The sequence below is a fragment of the Heterodontus francisci genome, chromosome 24 (assembly GCF_036365525.1).
Source record: "Heterodontus francisci isolate sHetFra1 chromosome 24, sHetFra1.hap1, whole genome shotgun sequence".
NCBI classification, from domain to species: domain Eukaryota; kingdom Metazoa; phylum Chordata; class Chondrichthyes; order Heterodontiformes; family Heterodontidae; genus Heterodontus; species Heterodontus francisci.
The window spans coordinates 39,284,885-39,303,645 of NC_090394.1; the positions used below are offsets into that span (position 1 = coordinate 39,284,885).

The 18,761-nt window shown below is 43.2% G+C and overlaps 1 protein-coding gene across 1 annotated transcript in view; it reads left to right on the forward strand.

The window, feature by feature from the left end:
* LOC137383322 (sodium/myo-inositol cotransporter 2-like) overlaps window positions 1–18,761 on the forward strand; it is a 132,297-nt gene that overhangs the window by 83,361 nt on the left and 30,175 nt on the right. Inside the window, exons 8-12 of the mRNA XM_068055994.1 lie at window positions 1,859–2,064; window positions 3,293–3,428; window positions 4,279–4,386; window positions 12,491–12,641; window positions 16,126–16,294. Coding sequence (XP_067912095.1) covers window positions 1,859–2,064; window positions 3,293–3,428; window positions 4,279–4,386; window positions 12,491–12,641; window positions 16,126–16,294 — 770 coding nt within the window. The remainder of the gene's footprint in view (window positions 1–1,858; window positions 2,065–3,292; window positions 3,429–4,278; window positions 4,387–12,490; window positions 12,642–16,125; window positions 16,295–18,761) is intronic.

Sequence of the window (18,761 nt, forward strand, 5' to 3'; positions counted from 1 at the left end):
AACAGTGACCCAGTAAACCCCTCACTGTGGCTGCCTGTACCAGTGATAAAGAAAATAAATCAACCTAATCAAAACAAACGCATCAAAGCTAATGTAATCAGTAGTTGAATCAGATGAACACTAGGACTCCGCAGAATCCATTTAACGATGTGTTTTTAGAAACAATCTTATATGAGAACAGAAAGTGCAGGAAACACTCAGCAGGTCTGGCAGCAACAGTGTAGAAAGAAACAGACTTAACATTTCAGGTCTGTGGCTGTCATTATAGTCAAAAATCTTAGGTCACTGGGAGCTAGCTTATTTTGTTCATCATGGTCTCTACTGCCATTTACTGCAACATGTTTGCACTTTAATCCCATTTCATTGCCAAAATTGGTTATATATTGGGAGGAACTTATAATGAAAGACACCAAGATGGATAGATCATATGTTTAATCACATCATCACACACTGGCATGCTTATAACATAGGAATATATTACAACTTTACACAGCAAACTAAGTTTGTAAAATCTAGTCTGAACTCTACCTATGCAGAAAAGCAAAAAACAATTAATGAAATATTTTACCCATAATGGTGAGCGCAGGAAATTTTCCCACTGACGGAGTGGTTGTTAATGATGGCAACATTCGTAGCAACAGCCATTTGATATACTGTGCAAAGTGTTATGTGAAAGAAAAGGGATGCAAGTTCAGGGAATGCTCACATGGCTGAATCTCATCATTAAAATGAAATTTGTGACAATGTTAGCCTTTCAACCCTGGTTAAAATCAAATCTAACCTGACATAATGAAACAGTTTCTATACAAAATGAACCTGAGCAATTTATTCCAATGCTGAATAAACAAGGGCCCAAAGCACAACTGTCCATAATTTGGCAATGCACAAACTTCCTAAGAGAAAGACAGGATAGCTAAGTTGGGAAATGGAAATATTATACTGGTGCAGCAGGAGGTTCTCTTCTAAGGTTTTATTTATTTTTTTATTTAGAGATACAGCACTGAAACAGGCCCTTCGGCCCACCGAGTCTGTGCCGACCAACAACCACCCATTTATACTAACCCTACAGTAATCCCATATTCCCTACCACCTACCTACATTAGGGGCAATTTATAATGGCCAATTTACCTATCAACCTGCAAGTCTTTGGCTGTGGGAGGAAACCGGAGCACCCGGCGAAAACCCACGCGGTCACAGGAAGAACTTGCAAACTCCACACAGGCAATACCCAGAATTGAACCCGGGTCCCTGGAGCTGTGCTAACCACTGCGCCACTGTGCCACAGGGGACACAGGGGAATTGTTGGGGAAATCTAGAAGGATTAACCTGGTTGTATGTGTCCTGGGAGTGCTTGATGTTGACACTGTGTGCTTGAACAGAAGTTCTTCATTTCTGAGCACTGACACCCCTCACCTTGTTGATCACCACCAAGGTTCTTTCACCAGAGCCTGGAAGCAGATATCAGGGATTCAAACCAGTGATTCCCCATACTGTGAGCTCTTAATTCAGCCGTAACTTCAATGGGGGAACAAGTTGCCTGCTCATCTTGTTGGCTTAGTGAACAGATCAGGAAGAACATAAAAAGGGGGGAGGAAAAAAAGGGTTTAAAAATGGAGTAGTAAAGAAAGAGAACATTTTGTAAAAGCACAATTTTCACTAGAAAGTACTTGAATACAAATTATGCCTTGGAAATTATTTCAAAGGAATAATAATTCTAAAAACTCTGTAGGATACCCAATATCTGACTGTTGATTGTGTAGTGTAGTTTATGACTAGTATACCACAATTTCAGTATCCAATTAACTCCATTTAAATATAACATATACTTTATTCACTGAATTAAATCTTTGTTTTATAGCTTTTATCCAGGTTGATGGCTACTCAGGCCTCAAGAAGAAATACTTTATGGCCATCCCCATGATCCATGATCCTAACTCAACCTGTGGCCTACCAAGAGAGGATTCCTTTCACATTTTTCAGGATCCTGTTAATTCTGACTTTCCTTGGCCAGGTGTAATATTTGGAATAACCGTACTTTCCACTTGGTATTGGTGCACAGACCAGGTAACACACATTTCTATTTACATGCTAGACACGAAGTTCAAATACTAACAGTGTTACTCCTTTTTGATCAGTTGGGTGTCTGACACAAACAAAAACCCATCACCATGGTTAAGAGACTCCAAACCAAGCTACTAAGAATTTCACGTAGATAGCAATTCTGCTTGTCCAAAATGGTGCATACTCTCTTCCGCTAGGACACACCTTCCTTACATAAATCCAGAGAATTTAGGCATAGAAACAAGGCTCCAATTATGCAGAGGGATAGTGCTGGTGTTTTAACAAGATAAAATCACACAACTTACCAGCACAGGGCCTATCTAGTCAGTCTCATCCTCTGTCCATGTGTTTAAATGAAATTCTGACCCATTTGGATGTCAGTGCATATAGAGATGTAAAGATTTTCTACTTTGCTGGGCAATATTCCATCTAAACCTTCTTTGTACTGGGCAGGCTACAAAATACTCTGAGCACTACTTTTTTGTCAGTGGGCAGTTTATATTTTAAAAGTCATGACTTACATTATGCTGGAAATTTCTCCTGACAAAATTACAAAGTTGTGAGCAGCGTGTTTATTTCAATGTGCGGTACATTCCAGATTGCTCTGCGGCCGTGCACATGCGCATCTTAGAGGGAACATTGTTGTTGCGTCTTTGCTCACCCTACAAATATCATGAAGTTGAGCTAGAGCTGGATTATACTTTGAGGAACCTAAGGGAAACAATCAACTATCTTTAAGACAATTAGCATTGGGTGGCATTGATTCGCATGGTGTTGCGTGGCATAAGATATCAGCATCAGCTTGGGTTTCATCAGTATGAAATATATGAAAAGAAAAACACTACTTGTGGGGAAGTCCAAACCTAGGGGTCATAAATGTAAGATAGTCACTATTAAATCCAATAAGGAATTCAAGAGAAACTTCTTTACTGAGAAAGTGGTTAGAATGTGGAACTTGCTTGCACATGGAGTAGTTGTGGCAAATTGAATAGATGAACTTAGGAGGAAACTAGATAAGTACATGAGAAAGGAATGGAAGGATATATTAACAGGCTGAAATGAAATAAGGTGGGAGGAGGTTCATGTGGAGAATAAAAAACTGGCATAGATCAATTGGGCCAAATAGCCCATTTCTGTGGTATAATTTCTATGTCATTCTGTGAAAATGATCTTGAATTTGGGGGTTTACTGGCATCTAAAGAAATTATAGACTGCTTTGTATTGATTTCAGGTCATTGTGCAGAGGGCACTTGCTGCCAAAACAATTCTTCATGCCAAAGGTGGCACCTTATTTGCAGCCTACTTGAAAGTCTTGCCTATTTTCATAATGGTGTTTCCAGGCATGATCAGCCGAGTGCTTTATCCCAGTAAGTAGCCTTTGTGTAACAAGTTGCCTGCTGAAGGTTAAGTTCTAATTTCAATGAAGGCAAGTAATAAGAATCACTTTCTTTTGTCTACCACTCCATAAGTCTGGGTTGAAAAGTCAATTTCATTATTTTGATGTTTGCATCATTATGAACTTTCTAGACAGATCTTACCAAACCTATTGTTAATCCTGGAAATTATGTAACCTGTCGTAAACCTGTCTTCAAGTAGCAGTTTACTAAGTGGCAAGAGGATTGTATCCTTCATTGATATCAGCTCTTTGGCAGGAACCACTCTTAACTCTGTAAAAAGTCATTCCGCTCATTCCTTTGGTAAATCATTGTCATCACTGTAGGTCTCCCTTGATACTATCTGCAAAGCAAACTTACAGCAATATTCCTTCACCAAATATTAATATTAAACAAAGCCCTGACCACATCTGGAGTACTATGTGGATTTGGCGGGTCCATTGTAGCAGGTAGGGCCTCTGCCTTTAATTCCAGCTGGGTGAAAGGCTTTACTTGTCCTCACCCAACTTGAACAGTATCCAGTGAAGTGTGAAGGAGGATGACCTACCTTGTAGGGTTTACTTCATTTCAAAGCGGTGATTTTCTACAAAGTATGCACCAACCCAGCAATCCCTTCAAGCCTTTCAGCTAGTGCACATGGTACTGCATCTTTAGTTCTTAATTAGATGTAGCATCTGTAAAAATTAACTGATATCCTTACGGTGTGGAAGTTGAGTAATCACTTGGTACACTGAAAACACCTTCGAGCAATGTCGTATGAAGTCGTGTCCAAGTCAGGAATTCAATCTTCTGAAATTCACAAATCTTAATCCTCTTGTTTTAGATCTCGTGGCTTGTGCGGATACTACTACCTGTCGTAGAGTTTGTGGCAACCCAGCTGGTTGCACAGATATCGCCTACCCATTGTTAGTAATGGAATTACTACCTGGAGGTACTTTGTCGAATTAAAGTAGGAAAATAATAAAAGTTGGGAAAATTTTCTATCACTGCCAGATTGATGCTGGAAGTGGGTTGGGCTGAGACCACCATCCACTCTTTCAGCCTTGCCATTTTCCTGTTCCAAATTCCTGAGTTAATTAGGTATTCAGGGCAGGCTCCCAATGCTACAGCAATTTTTCCTTGGGAGCCCATTGTTGTGGAGGAAGGAAGCTGCAGCAGCTTAAATGGGCAATGCATAATTTAAGGGTTTACACTTTTAACAGTTTCCAATTTCCTGGCCCTAACTATTTCCTCTTCATGAACGTCCAATCTCCCATGCCTCCATCCCTCACCAGGATGGTCTGAAGGCTCTTAGCTTCCTCCTTGAACGGAGGCCCTACTAGTCTCCATACACCACCATCATCTTCCACCTGACTGAACTTGCTTTCACATTGAACAGCTTCTCTTTTAACTCCACTCACTTGCTCCAAATAAAACATGTTGCTATGGCTACCCCCAAGGGTCCTAACTATCTATGCCTGCCTTTTTGTGGGATATGTGGAACATTCCTTGTTCCAGTCCTACTCAGGCCCCCTCCCTCACCTCTTTTTCCAGTACATTGATGACTGTACTGGTGCCATTTCCTGCTATCGCCCTGAACTGGAAAATTTAATCAACTTTGCTTCCAATTTACACCCTCTCTCACTTTCACCTGGTCCATCACCAACTCTTCCCTTCTGTTCCTTGACTTCTTTGTGTCCATTTCTAGGGATAGGCTATCAACAATTATTCACTATAAGGCCACTGACTCCCACAGCTACCTCAACTATACTTCCTCACACCCTGTATTCCATTCTCCCAGTTTCTCCATTTCCGTTGTATCAACCTTTCATACCAGTGGTTCTGATATGTCTTCCTATTGCGTCAACAGAGAATTCCCCCACCATGGTTAACAGGGTCCTCAACCGGGTCCATCCCATTTCCTGCACTTCTGCTCTCACCCCTTCCCCTCCCTCCCAGAACCAATTGGTTTTCTCTTAGAGTCATAGAGTCATGGAGTTATACAGCACAGAAACAGGCCCTTCGGCCCATTGTGTCTGTGCCGGCCATCAAGCACTTATCTATTCTAATCCCATTTTCCAGCACTTGGCCCGTAGCCTTGTATGCTATGGAGTTTCACGTGCTCATCTAAATACTTCTTAAATGTTGTGAGAGTTCCTGCCTCTACCACCCCTTTAGGCAGTGTGTTCCAGATTCCAACCACCCTCTGAGTGAAACAATCTTTCCTCAAATCCCCTCTAAACCTCCTGCCCCTTACCTTAAATCTATGCCTCCTGGTTATTGACACCTTTGCTAAGGGAAAAGGTTTCTTCCTATCTAACCTATCAATGCCCCTCATAATTTTGTATACCTCAATCAGGTCCCCCCTCAGTCTTCTCTGCTTTAGGGAAAACAACCCTAGCCTATTCAGTCTCTCCTCATAGCTGAAATGCTCCAGCCCAGGCAACATCCTGGTGAATCTCCTCTGCACCCTCTCCAATGCAATCACATCCTTCCTATAGTGTGGTGACCAGAACTGTACACAGTACTCCAGCTGTGGCCTAACTAGCATTTTATACAGCTCCAGCATAACCTCCCTGCTCTTATATTCTATGCCTCAGCTAATAAAGGCAAGTATCCCATATGCCTTCCTAACCACCTTATCTACCAGTGCTGCTGCCTTCAGTGATCTATGGACAAGTACACCGAGGTCCCTCTGACCCTCTGTACTTCCTAGGGTCCTACCATCCATTGTATATTCCTTTGCCTTGTTAGTCCTCCCAAAATGCATCACCTCACACTTCTCAGGATTAAATTCCATTTGTCACTGCTCCGCCCATCTTACCAGCCCATCTATATCATCCTGTAATCTAAGGCTTTCCTCCTCACTCTTTAGGACACCACCAATTTTCGTGTCATCTGCGAACTTACTTACTTGTCCTCACCTTCCACCCCACCATATTCTCCATATTCAACAGATCATCCTTCTCCATTTCCACCACATCACACTGTTTCCCTTCTTGGAAAAAACCATGTACGGCTTGATGTATATAGTGTATCCATCTTACTCGAACTCTCCTGTCTCAGCAATACTTCATCATTTGGCTTCACATCAGACTGTCTAGCTCTCCTTCTGTGCTCTGCATAAAACTTTGCAGCACCGTTTTTCTCAGCATCATGATCTCGAACCTCCTGATCAACTCTAACGTCCCTCAGCTATGGTATCTTGGTGCGTATTTTGCAACCAAATATCAACTCAGCTGGGCTGTCTCCCATTGTGTGTGTAGTTGCTCTAAACATGGCCACATATGACAACACCTCCTTCCAGTTTTTACCCTCAGCCTGAGCAATCCTCATCTGTTTCTTTAAGGATTGGTTTTGTCCTTTCACTTCCCCGTTTGCCTGTGGTCATTTAAGTGTTACTCTGTGATGGGGAATGCCTGTGACTTGCATATAATCTGCAAAGGTCTGTGAAATGAATTGTGGCCCATTGTCTGATTACAAAGTGACTGGTGGACCATGCCTTGCAATATTTCAGTCAATGCAAACACCGTTTTCTCTGCTGTTGTAGACTTCATTACCACATACTCATAATAACAGCTGTAATAGTCAATCACCTCTAGTATGAGGTCTCCTGATGGAAATGGACTTAAGAAGTCAACCTCTACATCCTCCCGTGGTCTAGCTGCTAACAGTGTACTGCGTATTGGTTCTAGTGGATTGAGTCTATTGGAATGTTGACTTCCATGACATGTTTTGACAAACTGCTCTACATCTTTCTCCATCCTTGGCCACCATCCTTTGGTTCGTAAGTTTTTCTTAATACCAACCACTCCCAACTGACCTTCATGAGCTAGCATCACCAATCTAGGCCTAAGCTTTTGTGGCACTACAAGTCTGTTACCTCTTAGAACAAAATTCCCAGTTGTGCATAGTTCAGCTTGTATAACGACGTATGCTCTGAATGGCCAATTTAGCAAGCTTTAATAAAGATTTCTGTTCACTGCTGCAGCATATGCCTATCTGACCTTACAACAACCCCCAGGTCAGGTGTTTTCCCCAAAACACTGAGTTACTTTCAGTTTCACCTCCAAGTACCATATAGTCTCTGATACTCAAGCCCACACATACAGTCGTGACAAGGTCATAAACCTGAAATGTTAACTCTGTTTCCCTCACCACAGATGCTGCCAGACCTGCTGAGCATTTGCAGCATTTTCTGTTATTATTTAAGATTTCCAGCATCCACAGTATTTTGCTTTTGTAAAATTTTAAGGTTTTCTGTCTTAAAAAAAGAAAAAGATTATGAATACTTCTGAACGAACCTAGCTCAACATCAATTGTTAGTTACAGAGGTGGGAAGAGGCAAGTAATATTTTAAGCACTCCTGGAGGCTTTCCTTTGAACAACCTCTGCATTTCTCCCACTGCATCAGACATTCAATAACTCTTCCATCCAGAATATCTTTATGAACATCATACTAAAGGCAGAAATGGAGGGAAAACTCACAGATCTAAGTCCCACACCTGTGAGGAACTGAGGAAAATCAGTGTGGCCTTTTTTGGTGCAGGAATTTGCAAGAGGCCTCACAACCCATCTTCATGTCATGTCCACCTTGCAACCACTAAAGCACAGGTGGTAAACTTGAGAAAAAGCACAGCTGAGACCTCCATAAATGATTTAATTTCACTAAGACTTTATCTTGATCTGGAGATTCCTTTGTTTTGTGTTTTTCCCATTAGACCATGTAAGGTTTTTTTTAAACTTCATTCATGGGATGTGGACAGCCCTGGCAAGACTTGGATTAATTGTCCATCCCTAATTTCTTTTGAGGAGATGCTGGTAAGCCACTTTCTTGAACCACTGCAGTTGTGTGGTGAAGCTACTCCCATAGTACTGTTAGGTATGGCGTTTCAGGACTTTGACTCAGTGACAAGGAAGAAATGACTATGTATTTCTAAGTCAGGATGGTATGTGACTTATAGGGGAATTTGAAGGTGAAGGTGTTGCCATGTGCCTGCTGCCCTTGTTCTTCTGGGTGGTAGAGGTCATGGATTTTGGAGGTGCTGTCGGACAAGCCTTGGTGAGTTACTCCAGTGCGCCCTATAGATGGTACACTCTGCAGCCCTGGTTCACTGACAGTTAGGGGAGTGTATGTTTAAGGTGGTGGATGGGGGTCCCAATCCAACAGGCCATTTTGTCCTGGATGGTCTTGAGCTTCCTGAGTGTTTTTGGAGCTGCACTCTTCCAGGCAAATACAAAGTATTCCATTACAGTTCTGATTTATACCTTGTAAATCGTGGAAAGGCTTTGGGGAATCAGGAGGTGAGTACCCAGTCTCTGGCCTGCACTTGTAGCCACAGCATTTATGTGACTGGTCCAGTTAATTTTCTGGTCTATGGTGACCCCCAGGATGTTGATGTGGGATCTGGCAATGAGTAATGCTGTTAAATGTCAAGAGGAGGTGATTAGACTCACTCTGTCGGAGATGGTCATTGCCTGGCACTTATATGACACAAACATTATTTGCCGCTAATCAACCCAAGCCTGAATGTGGTCCAGGTGTTGCTGCATGTGGACATGGACAGCTTCATTATCTGAGAAGTTATGAGTGGAATCGAACATTGTACAATCATCAGCAAACCTCTTCACTGCTGACCTATGATAGAGGGAAGGTCATTGATGAAACAGCTGAAGATGTTTGGGCATAGGATGCCACTGCCCTGAGGAATTCCTGCAGCGATGTCCTGGGTCTGAGATGATTGGCCTCCAACAATCACAGCCATCTTCCTTTGTGCGATACAGGAGTACATCCTGTGGAGAGTTTTCCCACTGATTCCCATTCACTTCAATTTTACTAGGGTTCCTTGATGCCACACCCGGTCAAATGCTGCCTTGATGTTAAGGGCAGTTGACTCGCACCTCACCTCACCTCTGGAATTTAGCTCTTTTGTATATGTTTGAGCCAATGCTGTAATGAGGCCTGAAGCTGAGTGGTCCTGGCAAAACCCAAACTGATCATTGGTGAGCAGGCTGTTAGTAAGTGCTGCTTAATAGCACTGTCGATGGCATCTTCTGTCACTCTGCTGATGTTTGAGAGTAGACTGATAGGGCTGTAATCAGCCGGATTTGATTTGTCCTGCTCAATTGTCCACTTTATTGGGTAGATGCTAGTGTTGTAGCTGTACTGGAACAGTTTTGCTTGTCGTGCAGTTAGTTCTGGAGCACAGGTCTTCAGCATGTCACGAAAACGTGCTTTATGTCGAATAATGATTTTTAATCCACCAGCCAGAAACCTGAATTGAATTTTTAGAAATAGAGTTTAAAGGAAACTTGATACTTGCAGCTAAAGATGGCTACCCCAATTTGCATCACTATATCTTACACATTCCGACACATTGAGATGGAGACAGCATGTCTGCATAGACCCATCAAGGACAATGACCTGGGGAATCTGAGTGAACCACCTATCCTGTTCCCATTAGTGAGGCGTCAAGGCCATTACCTGAGGTATCCAACTAGTAGAGATGAACTACTCATACCTAATAATTTGAACAATGGGTCCCCAGCTGTGAGAAGGGGATTCCTAGACATGGACTAATTAAGTTGCAAGACAGAATACACTAGTAACCACCATGCTTGAATCACTGGGTGACATTCATGTGACAGGCTCACCCTTCGTGTGCTTAGGTTTCTGTTTTCTCTGCACTGAGGAGATGCTGATGAGAGAAGACCTGAGTGGGGCCCCTCCTTCCTTCCTCTCCCTCCAACCCACCTTGAAGGCTTCGAACACTGCCTGCTGACTATGACCACCCAGGGATGTCCCTGCTGCAGACAGAGACTCCTTGAAGGAAATCAGCAGCACTACTGTCTCCAGGGGAGCCACCGAAAATCAGCCATCCACTTCTTCAAATCGGAAACCTCAGGACCACCAAAGGAAAGTCGCATGACCACTGAATTCAGCCTGAAGCCAGCCAAGTCACCAACCTCCACAGATTGTATACCCATTTTATTTCTCTGGACTCTAATTTGACCAATCTATCCTTCCCCACTCTGTAACCTATTTGTGTGTGTGTGAACTTCGAGTGTGTATGTGTGTGAAAGTCAGAGCATATTTTATTATTTTACTTAGTTTGGTTTAAGTACAATAAAGCTAATCTCTTTCTTTGTTAAACTCAAGAAAACCTGTCTGATTGGTTCTTTTTATGATCACAGTGCATAAACAGTTAAAAAACACTCACTGACTTGGCAAGTATATCCTTTTCAAAAAAGAAGTAAACCTGTTGTGGTCAAATGAGGAAAGGGAAAAAAAAGGGGAACCATTCGACCCCCACCTCACCTGATCACAACAAGCAGTACAGCCAGGATGTTGTTGGAGCCAATAGCCTTTGTTGTATCCGATGTGTTCAGCCACTTCTTGATATCGCATGGTGAATTGAATTGGCTGAAGACTAGCTTCTGTTATGGTAGGGGCCTCAGGAGGAAACACGTCTGGCAGAAGATGGTTGCAAATGCCTCAGCCTTGTCTTTTTACGCACATGTTGGGCTCTGCCATTTTTGAGACTGTGGATGTTCATGGAACCTCCTCCTTGCATTAGTTGTGTAATTGTCCACCACCATTCGTGATTGTTCTTGGCAAGATTGCAGAACTTTGATCTAATTCATTTGTGGGATCACTTAGCCTTGTCTATACCATAATGCTTCCACTGTTTAGCATGCAGATAGTCCTGTGCTTGTAGCTTCCTCAGCTTGGCATCTCAATTATAGGTATGCCCAGTGCTGCTCCTGCATGCTCTCCTATATTCCTCATTGCACCAGGGTTGGTTCCCTAACAAGGACTTGTGCGGTGGTTACTCCTACCAATACTGTCATGGATGGGTGCATTTGCGACAGATAAGTTGGTGATGCTGCGGTCAAGTGGATTTTTCCCTCATGTTGGTTCTCTCACCATCTGTCACAGGCCCAGTCTGGCAGCTATGTCCTTCCTTGGTCAGTAGTGGTGTTACTGAGCCACTCTTGGTGAATGATATTAAAGTCTCCCACCCAGAGTACATTCAGTGCCTTTGCTACCCTTTGGAATTTGGTAAACCTGCTGGCGTAGAAATATTAAAATAGAAAAATTAAACATTCTTTGTTCAGCATCCTCCACACATCTGCAATAGATCACATTCTGGGTAACCATGTAAAGGGATAATCACCCTTTAAGATGTTGGTGATAATTTTTAGTCTTTTTCCTTTCAGTTTTCCATCCTTGCATTATAGAAAAGCCCTGCACACTTATTTTTTTTCTCCCCAGCCTAGAATAAAGTTCAGACATGCAATCACATGCCCCCTTTGTAGGTTCCTTCTGCGATACTGGTTGGAACATTTCCACCACTTTGTAACAAGTTTTTCATCAGTTTTGAGCTTCAGTATTTGTTAATTTCTTTACATTTTTGAATGACATCTTCCATGAATTAATGTTCTATTGGTCAATATCATACTGTCTATTACCCATCCTCATGGCCTCTTTGATTATACCTGTGCAATTATGGGGGTTTTATGCTGTATCTGGTGTGTACTTGAACTGGATTGTGACTGTCCAAATTTATTTCATGTAGAAACAGAAAATAATAGAAATATACACATCAGTCATCATCAGTAAAAAGGAAAGGCTGATTTTGACATTTTGGGTATGTTTCCTTCATCATAGCCATAGGTTGTTTACAGCTGGCAGAGAGAAGAGATTTTAGTTCCATCAATGGGCTGGCTTCAAGGCCAGAGTACTGTGCTAACCCACTGCATCTTCCAGTTTAGCTTCAGACATGGTGATATCTGACTATTTCATTTTCAGGAATCAACAGGTAATTGGGGGAGGAATTTCATTTTTATTCATTCTGAGAGCAGCAAACCTTTGGCATGAGAGGCTAGTATTGATATGGGGTAGAGGGCAGCAAACCTTTGCTCCTGGGTCACACATTTTAAAGCAGTTATAGCTATCCGATAAATCATCCCCTGTAACTCAGTCACTGCCATGATACAGTTTTTAGTACAGATCTCAGAGTGACCCCAGTCTTGTTCTCACTGTTCCACTGCAGGACTGCGAGGCCTGATGATGTCAGTAATGATCGCTGCCCTCATGTCCTCCCTCACTTCAATTTTCAACAGTGCGAGTACATTATTTACAATGGACGTTTGGCACCACATCCGACCTCACTGCTCTGAGTGGGAGCTCATGATTGTCGGCAGGTAGGAAAATATTGAGCTGCCTATTTTGGGTCAGATCAAAATAAGGGGAAGTACAACTGCCGCTTTTCTGTTACATAAGAACATGAGAAACAGGAGCAGGGGTAGACCATACAGTCCCTTGAGTCTGGGCTGCCATTGAATACAATCATGGTTGATCTTCTGCCTCAATTCCACTTCCACCATCTGCCCCTCCCCACCCCCCCCCCAACTGCTCCCCATATCCCTTGATTCCCTGAGAGACCAAAATCTGTCTATCTCAGCCTTAAATATACTCAGCAATGGAGCATCCACAACCCTCTGGGGTAGACAATACCAAAGATTGACAACCCTCTGAGTGAAGAAATTTCTTCTCATCTCAGTCCTAAGTGATCGACCCCTTATCCTGAGACTGTGCTCCCATGTTCTAGATTCCGCACCCAAGGGCAACAACCTCTCAATGTCAGTCCCTTCAGAATCTTGTATGTTTCAATGAGATCACCTCTCATTCTTCTAAACTCCTGAGAGTATAGGCCTAATTTACTCAGCCTCTCATCAGAGGGCAACCCTCTCATTCCCAGGAACCAACCTAATGAACCTTCACTGCACCACCGCCAAGGCAAGTATATCCTTCCTTAAATATGGAGACCAAAACTGCACACAGTACTCCAGGTGTGGTCTCACCAAACCATATACAATTGGAGCAAGTCTTCCTTATTCTTGTACTCCAATCCTCTTGCAATAAAGGCCAACATGCCATTTGCCTTCCTAATTGCTTGCTGCACCTGCATTCTAAATTTCTGTATCCCTTTTATGGTGACATGCAAGTGTCTCTGATCAACATTTAGATGTTTCATGCCATTTAAAAAATGTTCTACATTTCTAATCTTACTACCAAAGTGAATAACCTCACACTACCCCATATTATACTCCATCTGCCACTGGTTGTCCACTCACTTAGCTTGTCTATATGTCTTTGCAGCCTCTTTGTGTCCTCCTCAGCTTACTGTTCCACCTAGCTTGTATCGTGCATTGAAAAATGTGATGACAGGAAAGATACACTTGTTGTATTCTGCCTCTAGCCTGAAGTTTGAATGAGATTCTGACCCATTAAGATATCAGTGCATACAACCACAACAACAACTTGTATTTGTATAGCACCTTTAATGTAGTAACATATCCCAAGGTGCTTCACAGGAGCATTCGCAAACAAAACTTGACACTGAGCCACATAAGGAGATAATTGGGGCAGGTGATCAAAAGCTTGGTTAAACACATAGGCTTTAAGGTTTAGGGAGGGAATGTCAGAGCTTTAGAGCCTTGGCAGCTGAAGGCAAGGCTGCCAATGGTGAAGTGATTGGAATCAGGGATACACAAGAGGCCAGAATTGAAGGAGTGCAGATATCTCGGAGAGTTGTAGGGCTGGAGGAGATTACAGAAATAGGGAAAAGCAAGGCCATGGAGGGATTTGAAAACGAGAATGAGAATTTTAAAACCAAGGCATTGCATAACTGTGGGCCAATGTAGGTCAACAAGCACATGGGTGAATGGGACTTTGGGCAGGATTTTGAGTTTTGGATCAGGACCCTGTTGTTGGGGTCAAATGAGGGTCATGAGCCCACACTGTGTGGGAAGCAGTCACCTGTTTCCCCAAATTGGCCAATCAATGGCTAAAGAGCAGGCTCACCGTCCAATTAAGTATTGTGGGCGGGCTCTCTAAGCTGGAGGACCAGTAGGAAGCTCTCCAGCTCGGAAGGAGCAGCAACCTGCCGTTGCAGGTAAGAGAGAGAGAGAGAGAGGACACCTCCATCTTTATGTGCCCTCTCTGTAACTTTTAAAAGCTTTAACTTAAAAAAAAGGAAATCCCCTCTACAGGGTTGCCCACAGCTGCAGCAGTGGCCAGGCAGGCAGGGATGGCCTCTAAACCTGTTTGGAGCACAGGCCCTCTGGTCTGCTGCCAAGAGGCTGCCTCCAGGCAGCTTCCCAATGACCCCTGGAGCCCGCAGGCTGCCTCTGACAATTGGCCTTAATAGGCCATTAATTTACCTCAATTGGCCACCTGCTACTTGTGGTCGGGTAGCCCTTCCGACCCCCATCCCGCCTCCGGGAAAATGGCCTGGGGTTGGGATGGTGCCAGCAACCTCTGTTCCCATCCCTACTTCACGTGTGTTAGGATGCAGGCAGCAGAGCTTTGGGTGACTTCAAGATTATGGGAGGTAGAATGCAGGAAACAAGCTTGGAATGCATTGGAATAGTCAAGTCTAGAGTTAATGGGTGAGGGTTTTAACAGCAGATGAGCTGAGGCAAGGTGGAGCCGAGCAATGTCATGAAGTTGGAAATAGGCGGTCATAGTAATGGTGTGGATAAGAAATTCAACTTGGGGTCAAATGTGACCATTGGAAGAATCACAGGAGCTGGATCCCTGTTTTAAGAGTCAATTTTGATCACAAGATGGCACAAAACAAAGAACAGTTACAATAACTGTTCACTACTGCAGGTCAGCACAATCCAGAGTAAAATGAGGCAAAAACATCCAGGTACGTTTACTCATACACACAGTCAGCCTTATAAAGCAGGAAGAGTGGGGGGTGGGATGGTGGCAGACCGATGCCTTCCATCTCCCACAAGCAAAAACAAATCTGTGCAATGCTCCTGCCTCAAAGCTGCACAGTAGTAAAATCCATTTTGGTCTTTAATTGAATAATACTCATTCTGCTATTGTCTGTGTATGTCTAGAATGACCCCCACTTAATACACAATCAAAGAACCTTTTACAAAAAGCTGTCCTTTGAAGTTCAACTTGTTGTTCATCATGTCCAGACCATGTGAGATCACAATAAAGTAAATAGGGTAGTGAGTTAAATCATTAAATCAGATGAGTTCAAATTTCTAGAGATCAAGTTGAAGCTTTATAGTCCCCTTGTCTGGCTGAACCTGGAGTACAGTATACAGTTTTGATCTTCTCAACATAACATCCAGCTCTAGAGGCAGCGAGAGCAATGAGGCTGATCTCCAATGTCAGATTGATTTCCTATCTGGAATAACTTGATAAGCTAGCACTTGTCAGTCTCAAAAAATGACCTCTCAGGGGATCTGTACAGGATGCAGAAAGTAAACATGAAACAGATATACAATGGCAGCAGGGCAAAGGGGCACATGTTCAAGGGGCAAATTTAGGACAGATGTTGGTGAATATTTTACACACAGCACGATCAAAACCTGCAGTGAGTTAACAAGAAGGGTGGTTGAGGCAGTTAAATTAGATGCGGTACTGGAAAGACAGGAGGTTGGTATTCTGGAAGGACAATAGCGAATGGACTAAAAGCCCATCTTTATCTTTGCCTATAATAATAAAAACAAGAAATGCTGGAACCACTCAGCAGGTCTGGCAGCATCTGTGAAAAGAGAAGCAGAGTTAACGTTTCGGGTCAGTGTGCTGATGGAAATCAATTTCAATAGAAGTGAGGCTCCTGTGTAGTTGCTAAACGTGATTTTCCATTTGTCACAGGGTGGTTGTGCTGATCCTGGTGGTGGTGTCTGTTTTATGGATTCCTCTACTGCAAATGAGCCAAGGTGGTCAGCTCTTCATGTACATCCAATCCATCACCTCCTACCTAACACCACCAATTGCAGTGGTCTTTATAGTTGGCTGCTTTTGGAAACGAGCTAATGAGAAGGTGAGTAGTTTCTTTTAAGATTTGTTTTGTAACCTTCCCAGGAGCTAAACTGATAAAATTGGCATGGAACTGAATCATTCAGGCTAGTATATTCCAGTTTGGTTTCTGGTCTATTCTCAGTTAGTTGATATCAGCAAGAGCAGTGGGGGTGAATTCAATTACCTGTGATCCCATCATAACTAACTGTGGGAGAGACCAAGTCTGACAACATGCTTGAGTTGATTCTTTTTCATATATTTTTAATTTTATTCTTAAATTCTGGGGTTTATTTTCAGTTCTGTATTTCGAGCTATTTTAAACAATTTTTAAAAAAATTGCATGCAAATTGGCATTAATGCTACGTGATAGTATCATGTACTGTGGGTTTATTCCTGTCTGCTATGATATTGAGCACCGTAGAGGGAGTTCCAGTCATTCCCACAAGTGGGCATTTGCAGGATCTTCAGCCTGTGGGAAAAAACAATCTCAGCCGCTGAAAAAAGAAAACTCATATTTCTCCTTCTGACTATTCCTTGGAGAGGATGCTGGGAGGATTTACTAGGGATGATGGATTTCAGTTACATGGCAAGACTAGAGAACTGGGTTTGTTCTCCTATAGAACCGAAGGTTAAGGGGAAATTTAATAGAGGTGATCAAAATATTGAAGTGGTTTGATAGAGTAGATAGGAAGAAACTGTTTCCACTGGCAGGAAGGCTGATGACCAGATGACACAGATTTAAGATAATTAGCAAAAGAACCAGGGTGGAGATGAGGAGAATTTTATTTTACATAGCAAATTGTTATGAGCTAGGATGCAGTGCCTAAATACGTGGTGAAAGCAGTTTAAGCAGTAACTTTTAAAAGGGATAAAAACAAGAAATGCTGGAATCACTCAGCAGGTCTGGCAGCATCTGTGGAAAGAGAAGCAGAGTTAACATTTCGGGTCAGTAACCCTTCTTCGGAACTAGCAAATATTAGAAATGTCAAAGGTTATAAGCAAGTGAGCCGGGGTGGGGCAAGAGATAACAAAGGAGAAGGTGTAGATTGGACAAAGCCACATAGCTGACCAAGAGGTCATGGAGCAAAGGCAAACAATATGTTAATGGTGTGTTGAAAGACAAAGCATTAGTACAGATAGGGTGTTAACGAACTGAAGATTGAGCAGCAGCAAGTACAAACATGAAAAAAAACAGTGGGTAAGCAAACTGAACAAACTGCAATGAAATGAAATAAACAAAAGAAAAAAAATTGTAAAAAATGTAAAAAAGAAAAATTAACTAAAAATAAAAAATGGGAGGCCCGTCATGCTCTGAAATTATTGAACTCAATGTTCAGTCCGGCAGGCTGTAGTGTGCCTAATCCGAAAATGAGATGCTGTTCCTCGAGCTTGCGTTGATGTTCAATGGAACACTGCAGCAAGCCCTGGATAGAGATGTGAGCATGAGAGCAGGGGGGAGCGTTGAAATGGCAAGCAACCGGAAGCTCAGGGTCCTGCTTGCAGACTGAGCGGAGGTTTTAGTTTAGTTTAGTTTAGAGATACAACACTGAAACAGGCCCTTCGGCCCACTGAGTCTGTGCCGACCATCAACCACCCATTGATACTAATCCTACACTAATTCCATATTCCCACCACACCTGTCCCTATATTTCCCTACCACCTACCTATACTAGGGGCAATTTATAATGGCCAATTAACCTATCAACCTGCAAGTCTTTTGGCATGTGGGAGGAAACCGGAGCACCCGGAGGAAACCCACGCAGACACAGGGGGAACTTGCAAACTCCACACAGGCAGTACCCAGAATTGAACCCGGGTCGCTGGAGCTGTGAGGCTGCGGTGCTAACCACTGCGCCACTGTGCCGCCCGGTGGTGTTCTGCAAAGCGGTCACCCAGTCTGCATTTGGTCTCCCCAATGTAGAGGAGACCACATTGTGAGCAGCGAATACAGTATACTACATTGAAAGAAATACAAGTAAATCGCTGCTTCACCTGAAAGGAGAGTTTGGGGCCTGGGATAGTGAGGAGAGAGGAGGTAAATGAGCAGGTATTACACCTCCTGCGATTGCAGGGGAAGGTGCCATGGGACGGGGATGAGGTGGTGGGGGTAATGGAGGAGTGGACCAGGGTGTCGCGGAAGGAATGATCCCTTCAGAATGCTGACAGGGGAAGGGAGGGAAAGATGCGTTTGGTAGTGGCACCACGCTGAAGGTGGCGGAAATGGCGGAGGATGATCCTTTGGATATGGAGGCTGATGGGGTGAAAAGTGAGGACAAGGGGAACCCTGTCATGGTTCTGGGAGGGATGGGAAGGGGTGAGGGTGAGGTGCGGGAAATGGGCCAGACATGGTTGAGGGCCCTGTCAACAACAGTGGGGGGAATCCTCGGTTGAGGAAAAAGGTCATATCAGAAGCACCATCATGGAAGGTGGCATCATCAGAGCAGATGCGTCGGAGACGGAGAAACTGGGAGAATGGAATGGAGTCCTTA